Source organism: Ruditapes philippinarum, unplaced genomic scaffold (assembly GCF_026571515.1).
Source record: "Ruditapes philippinarum isolate M1 unplaced genomic scaffold, ASM2657151v2 ctg1207_1_1_1_1, whole genome shotgun sequence".
NCBI lineage: Eukaryota > Metazoa > Mollusca > Bivalvia > Venerida > Veneridae > Ruditapes > Ruditapes philippinarum.
In genome coordinates this window covers 245083-261724 of record NW_026863877.1, presented here as the reverse complement: position 1 = coordinate 261724, position 16642 = coordinate 245083, and the positions used below count along the sequence as shown (strand labels likewise).

The following is a 16642-nucleotide window of genomic DNA, read 5'->3' as shown; positions in this document are numbered from 1 at the left end:
CAATTACCGTCTTAGTTGTCCTGACAGGACTGACTGACAAGAAAGATAAATTATTATATTTATAGTATATACACTTTCAAAGTGCAAGAAAATCCTCAAAAAAATGGTGTCTTCAATCCGAAGAATGACTGAGAACTCAAGTACTGAAATCGTACTTATTGCCATCCCTAGTAAAATTAAACAAAAACGAGTGCATTTAAGTGAAATATAATGGTAAATTTCATTAATTTGTTGAGAAAGTACAGACATTAATTTATGTTCATTCTGTAATGTCAATGTATTTGACTCCACTGACATAGATGACAAGACTTTCAGCAATTGAAAGGTTAAAGGTTTTATTTCTATTTTACAAGTAATAACTGCTGTCAGGACATGACTGTTGCAATATTTCTAAAATGATGTTTCATCAAGTGCCAGTTATTTTCAAAATTAAATACTTGTAAAAAAAATTATAATTGATAGGAAAATATTTCTGATCACAACCTTTGTACTAAGAGGTTTCTGTGCAAAAAGTATGGTAATGAAGACAAAATGCATTTTGAAAAACATAAAAAAAATCAGTTACTTTGTATTTAAATCTTCTCAGTTTTAATTAAAACAAAAAATTCATGGCAGTCACCAATGTTCTGGAACAGCGTTCATCAAGATAGGCCAAGTCCAAATAACTGTTCCAAGTAAATCAACAAAGATGCAAAGTTTTGAATTTCAGTCTATTTCCCCTAATGCAGAGTATGATGCATTCCAGATGCTAATTAGTAACGTGCAGCTTACAATAAAAAATGAAAACAATATAAGTAGAATGACATTATCACTATTACACAAATATAATTGCACCTTCAAATTTCTTCTCATAAATGCAAAACTGGTATGAGGAGTCTATAAGAAAAGTATGTCTGAATGCCACCTTGTCTAACTTATAATAAGTAGATTCTAAATAACATGTAACATACTAAACAAATTTTAACATAAAAATTCATTAGTAATTTATCTTAAAATTGGTCTAAACCCTATAAAAAGAAATGTCACTATAGTGAAGTGAAATAGAAAGCATTATAGAGCTAGTGATGTTGATAGGAATCAAATCTGTGTCAGAATGTTATATATCTATGAAATTGTTTTGAATGGTTAATTTTGATATTCAGTTCGAAAAGATTGGAAACATGTAGAAATGTTACAAGGTAAATTATCAACTGAAAACGGGGAAACTACAACAGCACCTTAAAATAATAATATAGGACAATAGCATTTGGCTAATTTATAGATAAAACATAATTATACAAGCATAATGTAATTGAGAGTGTAATGCTCTAGGTTATTTATGAATATAGCACCTTAAGCCAGAACCAGCTGGGAACATAGCTGTAATCTATATAGTGTTCCAAGATGAAACTGATATTTGGTTTCAAAAATGATGTCTACCAACAAATAAATACAATCATTGACATCAGGATTTTATGCCTATCTGTATATACATAATTCAAACACTGTAATTCCAAAATTTGAGCACCTCAAATTCTTACCTCCATATTAACTATAACTGCTATACTGCACAGGATATTCATATTCTTATCCATGTTTAACATTCGAATTGCAAAAACAATACCAGCTACACTGGTGAATACTCCTTGATGCTGCTTTAATACAAAATACATTGTATAAATTAAAACTAAATATAGAGAAATTTATATTTAGCATCAGTGACCTTAATCCCATTGACTTCCCATCAATTGGTAGATGTCCATACACCAAACACATTTATAAAAGATATTGTTCTATGAATGCAAAATTGTCTAAATTGTCTTCAGAAAAAACAAACCAGTGATTATAATTCTCACACTAGCCCTTTCAAATAACAAGGAGCATAAAAAAATCCAAAAATATTCCTGATACAGTGTAACTAATGCATATAGCTGTATGTTTATTCTAGAAATGTAAACTATATTAAAAGTACCAGACTTTTTATGAAAATTTTCATTATTAGTGAAATAGCAATATTGTGCAAATAAAGGAAATATTGGTCTTTTGGTAGCAAATATTTGCTGACCCCCCCCCCCCCCCCCCCCCTAAAAAAATGGGAGTATCTTTATTCCAGTGTGAAATTATTCTAAAATCATACAGATTAAAAAAAGTATGTCATGCAAAAATATGTTCTATCAACAAGTTTGCTTTGAAGAGTTGTCTGTGCATTATTTTAGTTTCGAGAACAAAAAAGAACATTTCACTATAATAACACTGTTGTAAAAAAGTAGTGAAAAGAAAATTCTATAAAATAATTTTGTGCTATATGAACTTATTATTGATATTTACAGTATCTTTTTTTTTATACAACATTTAATTAATACTTTGTGCAAAAAATACAAAAAGTTAACATATACAATGTATTGCATTATCACCTTTTAATATTGAATGCTAAACTTGTAAGAAGAGATTTCATTTAGCACTTTACAGTGTAAGAAAATACAAAAAAAAAGAAACAAATTTAACAAATATTTCTTTGACCAACACCGAGAAAAAAGTCCTAAAATACATTTGTACATATATCTATACACAACAATTTCTTTACAAATATATGTATGTGTGTGTGCACTTTGTACACGGTCTGTATTTACACGGCGGTCATGCAGTGTGTAACACTAGGTGTATCTACATGTTTTGTAATTTACAGTGGCACATTTTTTCACCCTTGTATAAAGAGTATCAGCAGTTTGATCTGTAAACATCAAACAAAATCACATACCAGTAAAATATCTTTATACCAATGTAAAGATCTTATCTAGAACCAATTCAGTGAATGCTTGATAAAGAGTCAAAATTCTACATAAACCAAACTTGCTTCATATAAGAGTTAGAATCCTATGATAATCTTTTAATACTTTTTTTTCTCAATATCAAAAAATTCTTACTTGGAATTTAATTCAAATAAAACTATAGTAAAAATCTTTATGGATTAACATTTAAATTAATTTCAAATGTGTTTCTGCTAAATGTATATAAATGCATCAAGCCTTTAGTTGCACTGAATGTGAAAAGGCAGTGTTTTATACCATAACATAACAATATATGTCAACTATGAGTGACACATAAATAGGAAACCAATGTTGTTATATCTATTTTTGAAGTATCTGATGTCACCAAAGCAACAGTGACCCAATGGCAGTGTGTTTTGCTAAGAGAATATATTATCATAGTGCATTTAACTATCAAAACTAAGATACATGAATAAAACTCAATATCAAATCAATTTCGTCAGAACTTTACATTCTGAGAAAACCTCCATTTCTTAATGTTTTGGCATACGTTATACATTTTCTCATTCTGACACTACTGGATTTTGATCAACTCTCCCCCTTGTACTGGCTCGGATATCAGCTCTGTTACAATATGTAACATAAAAGTAAATGTTATATCTGCTGTAGTTAGACAACTGCAGTAAATGATACCAAGTTTATGTACAGGGCATCAAGTGTTTAATACCACAACACGATGTATATTTCTCTACTGACACAGTTATCACTATCAGTTGACTCGTAACGTGTGAGATTCCATGGGTGCAGCTGAGTCATACAGTGTATCTGTATCTTGTGTAGACTCACCCTGTAACCTACACGCATTATTTAGAGTCCCTGCTCCACAGTCACAGAAGAAACGATCGTGTCGGATAAATTCCACTTCATGACCTCCATGGCAAGTCTTAATACAGTTCACACAGATTGCATTTCTTTCAGTAGTGTTGCATGTTTTACATCTGTAATGATGAAGTTACTTTGTTAATAAGTGATACAGCTTAATATTCTTACTTTTGCTTACTTTCTAATAATCTATTTCCATATGGCAAATTTGCAGAGTGTATCAATTAATTTAAGCAAATAAACAGGTGTGATAGAATTCATATGGTAAATTAGCTGATGTTAATTCAGTGGCAAGTGTCAACTATATTAATATTCATTATTTCAAGAAGGAACAAAAAGCCTTTTAGTTTGGAGTACAAAACAGTGTTTATAATATAAAATATAAGACCAAACATTATCCATTTTTGAATACAAATTGAGGCTCAAGCTTCAGTTCCTGATTACATGAATTACAAAGGTAATTGAGGACCATGTTACTTAATCTGTCACGTTATTTTACACATATAATAGTGGTTATAAAAAATTTTCCATATAAAAATAGTTGTTTGAATGTAAAACCTGTACAGCTACATGAGGGTTATATTTCAAACAACCATTTATATACAGCCATACAAATGGCAACGGATACTCTTTGAAAACCAACTTTACGTGAGTTGCAATTCTTTAAAGAGACCAATACATTTAATGCTATTGAAAAAACTTGTGAAAAGGAGTTCACTTGAAAATTAGTCAAGAAAATTTACCTGTAGAAATCATGCATTGGAAAGCTTGTATAGCTGGAGATTTTGTATAGGCACTGACCAGACGACACTGCTTTCTGTACCATGTTATGGTTGCCATAGATTTGATTATCTGAAATATTAAACAAGTATACATCTAACTCACAATATGTTTAGAATATATTTTTAGAGTATTGGTAAATGTAGCAATTCCAAAGCACCACTATTTTCATTATATCTTTTTAAATTATACATGCAAAAATTATGCAATACAATTTAATGTGACTTCTATTTATTATTTAATTGACATTAAAATATAATATTGGAATTAAAACAGAAGGGAAACAATGCTTATTTTTCAAGCATAAATAATTTGTCTTCCTCTCTGATACACTTCCATGTATGTCATAGCTTACCTTTCATGATTGGATTTACTCCACTGGCAAGACACAAGCCTCCAAATTTATTATTAAACACTTTGTTACCCTCAAGGTTTGCTGTTGCATTGTTAGTAATCTCTACACCTGCAGCCTGACCGTCAAATATTCGGTTTCGTCGCAAAGTTGGGTTACTTTGAGTACTAATTAACAGTCCAGCTTGTGCATTACGGAAAATATCATTTTCTTCCAAGATTCCTATTTTACATAAAATAGAATTAAGTAAGCCATACAACTTAAAAGGCACAAAGAATACTTTTTCATATAAGGAAAGCATGATTATTTTATAAAATAACAAGCATACACAAAAAATTCATAAATGTGGTTCACTTCTTGTAAATTTATAATGCATTCCTTATTGATAGGCAGATGTAAAATCTGTGCTTGATTGAAATGTCTCAATGTATGATTTCTCTTATGTTGAATAAGACTTAAAGACAGAAAATTTATCACAGATAATATACTTAAAACATTATTACAAAATCAAATCACACTGATTATTTTTTAACAAAAGTTTCAATGCAAGTAGAAAATACATACCTTTACCCCCATTAAATATACAAATTCCACCATCTCTTCCATCATGAATTTTATTATGTCTTAACACAGGGTTACTGTCTGTTTTAATCCATACCCCTGCCATTGCATTGTCAAATATTTCATTGTTTTCTATCATTCCTAAGCCACTATTATACACTAATATTCCACCATTTTGTCCTCCCCATATCTTATTCCTTCGTATCAAGGGATTACTTCCAGTTCTGACAAATTAAAAGGGAAATCATCACATACATGTATCTAATATGATAAGACGAAAATTTATATGTTTCTGATTTTATCTTTTATTCCTCATCTTAATTTTGAACTATTAATTTTGAAATACATATTATACAAGTTCATATTGGATAAATTGTAAAGGACATCTATTGATCAATGCCTGGCACTGTAACTTTATTTCTACATTTAATACAACCAAGGCTTTTTTATAATTTCTACAAAGAATATATAGTCCATGTACATATATTTACCTAATTTGAACACCAGAGTATAGGTGGTTGAATATATCATTATCTTCCAAAACACCATGACCGTTGTCATAAAAATATACGCCAACCTGGAAACAACAATAAACAAGCAGGTTCTTTATTAAAAAAAAATATCTTAATTGAACTAAACTCTTCTTAATAAACCAAGTTTCAAAAAGAATTTTGTTTGTACCAGTCCTTTCATGCTTAATCATATTGAAAATAAGCAATGGTGAAAATGCGGAATTATTTCTTTATCAAACATAACATAGTATACAACCCTAAATATAATGCAATCAGCTAAATATAATATGCACATTAAAGAGAGTTTTCTTCTACATTTGTAAAAATTACAGTAAAGCCCGACTTACAAATATTATTTGAGGGAGAAAGTTTAACTGAATAAATCACCTGTTTGCCACTGTGTATTCTATTGCGTCTTAGTACAGGTGTACTTCCTGTGGTGATCCATACACCTGCCAGTGTATTTGAGTATACCTCATTCTCCTCTATCAAACCTTGACCTTTCTCATGCTATAATTAAACAATATCTCTATTATCTTATTCTTTGACAATTTTAACATTATTAATACTTTAATTATGGAAACTAATTTCATCAATACAACCCTCTGGGGGGTTAAGAGGAAAATTGATATTTTTTTATAGACATGTTTAAATAAACTTTATGAGAACATAATTAATATTTTGTTAAAGAGGTACACATACCACGTAGATACCGCCATGTTGACCATGGTGGATTTTGTTGTGTCTAACTATTGGATTGCTGTTTGTTCGTATTTGTATACCAGCCAGGGCATTACCTGTAATTAATTAATTACATTATATATCTATATATACAACTGTTTAACCTGCTTGAAATAAGTGTTTTATGTGACAAGTATGGTAACTGGTAACTAAAAATACAAAATTAAATTGAATTTGAATGATCTTGATTTAACAAACAATTAAGATTTCTTTGTACAAATAAAACAAGTGACAGACATTGTCACTAAACCAGGTTTTCTGTTTTCTATTTAATAATTTTTAAAAGAAACAAAACATCTAAAATTTCATAAACTTTCATATTGAGTGGCATTTTGTAAACTATAATGAATTAACTTACCATAAATATTATTGTGTTCTATAAGACCTCTTCCCTCACCAAATATATACACACCACCTTGATGGCCATTGTAAATCTCATTTTTCCTGTAATAATATGTAATATACGTATATATGTATTTTTTATAATTTCAGGAAAAAAATCTAGAAATGAGTCAATTGAACACTCATGCCTACAGTTCAATTACCTTCACAGTGGCATATTTCTCTACTTAAAGCACATTTATAAAGGTCAAGTGTTATAATTATAAGTCAATGCATGTTTATAATTAAAAGTGCCACAAACCTAGCAAACTCTAGCTATTGATGACATTAGCTCATTCCTATTGCTTTAAATTTAAAATCTGCCAAGACTCTGCTTCTATAGTTAGCTCTCAGGCAGCCATCCCATTTAGGCTATAGCAAGTTTTGTAAAGAACCAACAGATAAATATTGGTGCCATTTAATCATTGAGATATTTGTATGATATTATACTCACAAGAAACCTTAAATAGTCTCTGTAAACACCAAAGAAGCATGACGGCAATGTTTCAACATTTGTATTACCTTATAGTAGGATCACTATTTGAAGTTATCCAAACACCAGCAAAGTTATTTGAATGTATTTTATTGTCTATAAATTGTCCTCGTCCATTTTCATGCACATATATTCCTCCAGTCTGACCATGATGAATTTCACAGTGAATCACAGTAGGATTGGCTCCTGCCTTCACCTCAAAACCAGCAATACGATTATTGTGTATATCACAGCTCTCAAAGTAACCCTGAAATATAATAGAAATAATTAACATTCAATCAACTGGTATATATCGTGCTAGAAGTTAATTAATTAAAACACATCAAAAACATTTTCTTTAAAACAGAATACTGTGAGATATAATAAAATATATCAAATGAACTTAGTTCATGTTGATTTACATCAAAATTGAAATCATTTTACAAAATACATGTATAGCAGTCAAACAAAGATGCATAACATACTTTTATTTTTTCACAGACAATATTCTAGAGTCTTATGACAAGATGATTAAAGGTTAATTAATCTAACAAATAATATATAGATATTCTGTATATTACAGACAATGCATACCTGACCATAATCGAAGGTAAATATGCCAACATCTCTGCCATGATGGATATGATTTCTCCTCATTATAGGGTTAGCATAATTCTTTACCCAGATACCAGCTAGTGCATTACCACTGATCTCATTATCCTCATATGTTCCCTGATATAAGACAATACTCAAAACATAGGTCTCTTCAAAATAATAAAGCTTAATTACTTAAATAAAACATCTGAACAGAAATTAAGTGTTTTAAATCTATCTTGTAATCTGTCGGTCAAGACATTTAAGAAAATAGATCAATAAATCATTTAATGTTATTCTTCAAAATAACTTTTATGTAAAGGAATACATACATGCATACTGAAGTGTAAATTTTTGTTGTGGAAAATCAAACTTAAAAACTAAATTAATTACAATTTATGTGAAAATATACAAAATGTGTGTGATCGAATTACTTTAATACATGATTCATATAAACAGTTACACATTATTTTCACGCTCTTCCTTTGTCTAATTTGAAGACTGGTGACTACCTACCTGTGCATAATCAGTAACATAGAGACCAACATTTTCACAATCTTTGATGAGGCAATGTCGTATAAAGGGGTCAGCACCAGACCCAGACACACATACAGCAGCACCTAAACATATAATAGTAAATATTAAACCTTTTTCTCTTATCATATATACACATCAATATAATTATTGGTCAATATTTCTGTACCCTGAAGAAAATGTATACTATTCATGACTAGTTTCCCAATACATAAATACTTAACAAAAATTTCTTTGATATAACCATGACTTTTTCCTTCACAGGAAATTGATCAGACAAAAGACAACAGTTTCACTGATACCTTGACCTTTAAATTACTATTGGCCATGGGAAATGTCCTTACCAGATTTAATAATCTTTTCCCTTCTCATGTTTTGATTGGACATGGTTTATAACACAGCTTCACTGTGACCTTATTACTTCCAAATCATCAAGATGATCTACCTAGAAAATGTCCTTCTAAGGTTTCATAAACCATTGTATAATCCTTCTCAAGAAATTGATTGTACAAGGATAACAGGATGTACGTGACTGACAAACTGAATTCCTCATTACAGAAAACTTCCCACTTTTTAAGTGGGTGCATAATAATATTAAATCCTTTTACAATCTAACTAATTTGAATATCTTTATACATAAAACACTTACCAACTGAAGTACTCTTGATTCTACAGTGATCTATGGTAGGAGAACAATTCTCTGTTACTTCAAGAGCATAATGTTTATGATGTGGCACAGATGAGGCTATATCTGGTGTAAACTGAAGATAAACAAAACAAGCAAATTTATTGAAATAATATTCCATGCCAAACAATACAAACCCCTTAGTACTATGTACTTGAGAATAACATTAACAATGATTTGATAGCTTTACTTATGTTACAAAGCTCACAAAATTACACATCATTAAGTGAAATAAAGCTCTTATAAAAGACATCCATGTGGGATATTGTTAACCATTAACAACACTTAAATATTATGAAATGGTGTGGTGTCATTTGGCCATTATGTTACTAAGAATTACATCTATATGATTCAAGTTACTATTACATTCATTTATGCTGAGATTTATTACATCTGATCAATCAATATACATCTGATCACACAAATGAAAAGATTCTGCTGGCACTTGGTGAGCCTCAGTTTTCTCTTTGATAAGCATTATAATGCTTTTTATTTTTGGTCACTTTGCATTCTTGGAAAACTGAGTGAGATAGTGATTTGAAATTTTTTACACAAGTTATTAGTCCAGACCTTCATCCAATGATACACAAATCTTGAAAAAATATTTCAAGTCCCTTCAAGCCCAAAAAGACCTCGGTGGAGTCCCTATAATTTTATCCAATGCATAAGATGTGGAACAAAACAATTACCTTTAATGTAACATATCCTAAGTAAGCATCCCTAGCTCCCTCAACAAACACAATTGTTGACTCACTTTCTCTCTCAATGATTACATGATCCATAACATTTCCTGGTGCTTTAAACAAAAAATACTCTAATATTTATATCTACATATGCCTATAAATAACAGTCCTGATTATGAGTAAGCAAATGTAAGACTTTCAAACCAGTATGCAGTATTCTTTGCTTGCTAGATAGGCTAATCTAGAATACAGCTTTGTTGAGTTATATTGTAAGATACTATTGTTCATTGTTCATAATATACAAATATTTTAACAATACACTATAAAATAATTAAAATATACAACAGTTTTATGATTTTATTTATATTAGGTTAGACACATGAAATTTGTTTGACTTACCAGCGCCAAGAATTGAGACGTTGAGGTCAATAAGTAGAAATTCCCCGACATAGATTCCAGAGTGGACAAAAATAATGGCATCATCAATATCCTCTGTATCAACAAATGTGTATGCCTGTTCTATCGTGTCAAAACACTGTAAAATAACATCAATAATTCAATATACTAGTAGTGTAACAGTTTAGAAGTCTTTTTCTCTTGTAATGAATATTTTTAAAGCTACCATCTGGATTCCCAAACATGGCTGTTTGAGCATTTTTGAAATTAAATGTCATCAAAAAGATAAACTTTCACTATAGATTCATGCATCTAATATGGAACTATAGATGATTAATTCCTGTCTTGCTTGCGAAATACCATCTTAGTAAAGTATTTGCACTTTTATCTTACTGTAATTTTTTAACTGTTGTAATGTGTGATTTTTAACATGGATTTAAATTAGAATCTTATATAAACACATCTGTTGACTGGTGGCAAGTAGAACAGTTGGTTGTTGGTAGAATAGTTGCGCAGTATCGCTGCACAAAATTTCATACAAAATAGTGTCTATAAAATGTGACATAAAAGAAGAACGTATCTTGTAAATCGGGTTTAAAACTGATATGTATCAGTAACTTCTACCCGCAATAAATTTAATAGGAGTTAGCCCATTACTGCACTAAGCTGGTGATTTATAGTGCAGACTTTGCCTAATGATTTACATGGACAATTTTTAAAGTAATACAATGCTTGATTGAGTCAATTTACACTTACAACAAGATCTCTACTTCTTAATCTTTTCCCTCTGTATGAATATAAATCATAGAATCCAGGTCGCACATGAACACCTTGGTACTGAAAATATAAACATATATCATGTTTCAAACAATCATAACACATGTAACTGTTACAGGGTACAGAAAAAGTACATGGTACAGTTATCTTCTTGTGAGCTATCTAAATCAACTCCTGTATAGGTACTCCAATGAGGTCCACCGGCCTAAAAACAAAAAAATTGAATTTATGTAGATAAGATAGGGGGCCATTAAAACAGAAATATATGCAAAAGATAATTTAGAAATATACTTGGAAATAAATTGAAAATAATTTTTTTATACTATTCTTAGCCCAAGTATAGTGAAAAAGATGAAAGCTTTTTTTTGGGTCATTTTTCACAATAAGAATGATTATTCTGGAAAGACAGAGTGAGTGATTGATCTTTTTTTAAAATTATTTAACAATTCATTGGTCTAGACCTACAGCAAATGGAACATTGATCTCGAAAAATTATTTCCAATCCCTGTCGTGTCAAAAAAACCTCATTGGAGTCCCTTTAACTTTTAATACAACAGCTAAACTACTAGGTTATCTATATTTTATGTGGCATTTTTTTTTAAGAGAACAGGGATTGTAATAATATTAAATTTGTTTTTACTACAGATGTAACCAATTTAATACAAACCAGCTGCCTAAAGCTCTCCTTCCACTGATTTTCATATTCTTTAATTTCCTTTTCTATAAATGTAAATACTTTTGGTTCCGGATGAAAAAGGGGTATGTCATATTCAAACAGCTCCTGGTACAATTTTTTCCTAGAAGTAGAAACACATAGTTAACTGGATTGGTTCAAAAACATCGTAATATTTCAGAATGACTTTACTTATTATAATACTTATATTTTATTTTATATCAGAGGGAGCTAAACTTACATTTTTTTTAATTCATATTCTTAACCTGGCATAAAATTACAGACAATATTGTTTAAATTATTTAGTTAATTTATTTCATTAATTACAACATCTCACCATAGCTCAGCATCGTTTCCAATGGATCTAAAGCGTTTACAGACTTGTGAGGCTCTGCACAAGTCAAACTCTAGCAGGTAACTGAATATCTTGAGAAGCACTTCATCTGGAAGATCCTGCTGTAAGTATTTCCCACCTACTGCCTCACCTAGCAAAATAATGTAAAACATGATTATCATAAATTAAGACTTTAAGCTCATAGATCTAATTTATATTTATAAAGCAAATCATCAATTTTATGGACATTATGCAAAAACTGGTGGAAAATCTTTGACCTTATAAATAATGATGAAACATTCTACAGTAGTAAGCAAAAACTGTTCAAGACAGGTATTGTATTTGAAAATGATAACAATCATAAAGAAATTGTCAAACTATCAATTCATTTTTACTACATTACCTTTAATGATTGGTGTACTTTGTCTTGTCTTTTTCTTTCTTTTGGCTGGAACAACTGTATTACTGGAATCTCCAGGCCTTCTACGTAAGTTATATTGCTGTACACGGGTTCCTGTCTCTCCAGATGTTGAAGCGGCTTCATCATTTGAGTCAGAGTTTCCTGAAAAATGAACAAAGATTAAATGCCAAGTCAAATCTTGTACTTAAATTGATAGATCCTTGACATGATCATGCTTTATTTCAGAAGCTTCGTACAAAATATAACAATAAAAAAAACACTGACACTCGGAACAGAACAGATCTTTTATTTTCACCCAAGCATTTTTCAATACAATATGGGGAACATAACAAAATGTTACATAGCAGAGAATGTATAATTCTGGTACAAAAAAAATGTATAAATTAATATTTAAAGGGACTCACTGAGTTTTAAAAGCCTAAAAACATAACATTTAAATTTCTTATATAAATTAGCTGGGGGCACTTTAAAGTTTATTAAACAGAAGTATATGCAAAGATAGTTAAGAAATTATTCAAATATACTTTGAAATAAATTGAAAATCGTATTTTTATTCTTTTCTCAGCCCGATTTGAGTGAAAAGTGTTTAAACCGATAAACGCTTTTCATTTTGGGTCATTTTTTTACAATTTGAATAATTATTCTGGAAAACAAAGTGCGCGAATGATCTGAAATTTTGCGAAAAAATAAGTGGTCTAAACCTACATCAAATGGTACATTTATCTGGAAAAAATATTGTCAGTCCCATCCCATCCCATCATGTAAAAAAACCACAGTACACGGCCAATGAAAAAAAGAAAACTTTACTAAATTAGAGAAAAAAAATACAAATATATTCTTCTAAACTATCAAATGAAATATTGAGCAGGGGTTTGTTTACTAAATTAATTCATTATTCTAAATGTAACTACATTTGGAAAAAAAATGGAGGTTGCCTATTGTAATAATTAAATTAATTTGAACAAGTATACAACAAAATATGCACTGTATGTATGTATAGCAATGCATGACATTTAGTATGAAACATTAGCACAAGCATGTAGTAAATCTGCATCTGAAAGTTGTGCATATTAAACATTTATATACAATTAAAAGGAATGTCATTCAGAGATTTTAAATTTATTACTTCGTGCATAGCAAAGGAGTACAGCTCAATAAATGTTCACAAAATATGTGTTTGATGGTGGAAAACATTATCCTAAGTCAGAAATGAATTCTAAGTCCATTCCCATTACACTATATACTAATATTATATACTATATATTAGTATAATTTGAGATTTCCTTTATCTTAACATATTACTTTCTTGTAAATATACTCCTATAATAATGTTACTCTTTGATCAATTGAAAATCTGACCGTATTTTAGGCTGGAGGCCTTATATAACAAAAAGAAACACTGTAATTGTCAAATTAAAAAGTTTATTATTATTTCCTTGAGTTAATTTAACTAAGACCAGTCACACTTGGTAACAAACAGGTGCTGGATAGTTATTTTTTTGATAATCTTGAATTATTATTAATAACATTAATGGGAGATTTTCTGATGGTAAAAAATAATGATTCAGAGTCAACTCGTCCCCTGGTCAACTCGTCCTCTGGTCAACTTGTCACCTTTTTGGTCAACTTGTCCCTTGGAGTTGGACAACTCGTCCCCTGGTCAACTCGTCCCCATCTCGTCCCCTATATTTTTTATTATTTGTTTTTCATATATTCCATAAATTATTAAAGACTATTAAAATAATATATTATAAAATTACTGAATTGGACATATTTTGACGCTTTTTGTATGCGAATATTTGGATTTTTTATCTAATAATAAGTATATATATGCATAATTTTGATTAAATTACGTACAGAAAAAAACCGCACGAAGACGATCAATAGCAATAACATTTAATGTATAAAAACATGTTTCATATGCAATGATAAAATATCATATAGTATGTCTTTTTTGTCAATATTATGTCATAATATTCACTTTCACTTTCCCTGTTTTTTTCATGCACATATTTCATTGTCTTTTTTTTTTTGGACATCTTACGACTCTTCGGGCTTATATAAGTTCCCGAATTCTCTTAGAAGTCCCGTTTATGACAGCTCCCCATTCCTGTACCTATCCCACAGCTGGTGCGTCTATAAGTGGATACTGTACTGTTGTATGCATGGTATAAATTGTTGTTTATTAAATATATCATGACACGTGCCTTTGGTTTTTAAAGTAAACACATAGTAATTTGATAAAAGGATTAACGTCACATTTGCCTCTGTGGTTGGATACGTATTTATATATTTAAAGAACTTTAATTTGAAATTATACAAATCGCGTGAAAATCGTGCCAAAGGTTGTTATAAAATTTTATTTTCCAAATGTCGAATTTGTTTTTAATGGTGTATGGTCAAATATATGAAAATGTTGATTAAATACAATTAATACATTCAATATGTTGACTTGTATTATACAAGAAATTCTGGAACTCGGTTTTATACAGCTGCTCCTCTTTGAGATCAATTTAAAGATTTATTTATGGAAATTTAATATTAATCTTTACTAATTTTTAGATGGCAATTGAATATTTGATAATTATTTTATGTTTTCAATCACTTAATATCCACTGCAAATATTATTGTACAGATTTTTTATTAAAAAAAAAATAAAAAAATAAAAAGTTTTTAGCACTTCTTATTTCTGTTAATCTGTCGGCAGTCTTTAATCCATTCAGGGTGGCGGTAAAAATCAAAGAGTTGGACCTAACTTTAGTTTTAATTATCATTAATTAAAACTCCGATTAATTAAACATTAATTGAATGTTTGCAAACTTACCTGTCTTTGTAGTTTAACATCAAAGCTATGCACATGCGCTTAGATAAAGATCATTCAAATTTAACGTAAAAAAGACGCGCTATTTTATTAATATTTCGATATCAATCAAATTCATTATTAATTTTACATAAAGAACTATTCAAAGACATTGATTTACAACATAATAGTGACGAATAGATCGAAAGTAGGAGACGAGTTGACCATATTAGGGACGAGTTGACTTTTTCAGGACGAGTTGACCAAAAGTAGGGGACGAGTTGACCAAAAAGGTGACGAGTTGACCAGAGGACGAGTTAACCAGGGGACGAGTTGACCGGATTTGCAAAAATAATTACCTAATTTTTGTGCTTGTATGTGGGTTAATCCAACTAAATCATTTAATGTTCTTAACTACATTGAGACATTGTACTATTTTATGTATGGGCAATATCTTTCCTCAAGACGTGAGATTCTGACCCAGAATAATAATATCTGGCACCTCAATATATTTTAACTTAATAGAATGAGGGTGTATTTATCATTATTCTCAAAGGTGGACATTTCTGATAAGTCTGAAAAATGCTCATCCTCATTCAAACGTCCAACTGTATGCTTAGGTAAATGAGTTGTCTTGATGCAATGGCCAGACAAGAATTCTGGTTAAAAATAGAACTTTAGGTGACTTTGGATGACAGATAATGATATCATTTCATTTACCAAAAATCATACTATAACTTTTTTTTAAGTTAAATCAACTGCAATGAACCTTCCACTATACAAATAACCTTATGTGATGGTAAAGTTGTCACTGTTTGACTTGAAAAACATCTGTGCAACAAAAAGGATTATCTCCCTTGCTGACCTACTGTTGATTCTTTGTTGACATTTTCTTAAAAATACAAATCACTTACAAGTAAGAAACATAATCAACCTAAAATGTTAAAGTAAGAAAAAGTCAGTTGAAAATATGTAGACAGAAAGTAATTGTTTGATCGTGGCCTTGTTTAGTTTTATGTTTTTATTGATCGTTTCCTTGCTCGAGGCGCAGCAGTGCCAACATAAATTTAACAAATTTCTTACCTGAATTCAGTGCATTTCGTGCCCCTTTCTTCAAAGATGATTTTCTCCGTTTTAGCCTAGAACTCAATCGTGTATTACGTCCAGTTGAAGAAGGCATTTTAGCCTTGAATTAACTGAAATGCTAATTTATTTACTCAAGTTATTACCGATGTCTAACTCCGGCGGCCATATTGAAAATTTCATTTGTCACGCGAATGGATAACTGACAGCATCACGTGATTTTCTTGACCAATC

General features: G+C 30.1%; 1 protein-coding gene across 1 annotated transcript; it reads right to left on the bottom strand.

Moving 5' to 3' along the window:
• Positions 1-1151: 1151 nt before the first annotated feature.
• On the bottom strand, positions 1152-16605 carry LOC132723622 (F-box only protein 11-like). Its single transcript, XM_060708382.1, has 19 exons — positions 16409-16605; positions 12508-12666; positions 12108-12255; positions 11765-11894; positions 11077-11157; positions 10324-10459; positions 9931-10037; positions 9206-9317; positions 8539-8642; positions 8023-8160; positions 7479-7696; positions 6934-7019; positions 6537-6631; positions 6222-6344; positions 5814-5899; positions 5326-5546; positions 4765-4983; positions 4373-4481; positions 1152-3745 (listed from the first exon to the last, which is right to left on the bottom strand). The coding sequence occupies exons 1-19, from the start codon at positions 16503-16505 to the stop codon at positions 3517-3519; spliced, it is 2598 nt and encodes an 865-aa protein (XP_060564365.1). The 5' UTR covers positions 16506-16605; the 3' UTR covers positions 1152-3516.
• Positions 16606-16642: the final 37 nt, after the last annotated feature.

Coding starts and splice junctions, on each gene's coding strand:
- LOC132723622 (XM_060708382.1), bottom strand. CDS start 16,505: ATGCCTTCTTCAACTGGACGTAATACACGATTGAGTTCTAGGCTAAAA. Junction 12,667..16,408: donor ACGAAATGCACTGAATTCAG/GTAAGAAATTTG, acceptor TTCATTTTTCAG/GAAACTCTGACTCAAATGAT. Junction 8,161..8,538: donor ATGTTACTGATTATGCACAG/GTAGGTAGTCAC, acceptor GTCTTATATCAG/GGAACATATGAGGATAATGA.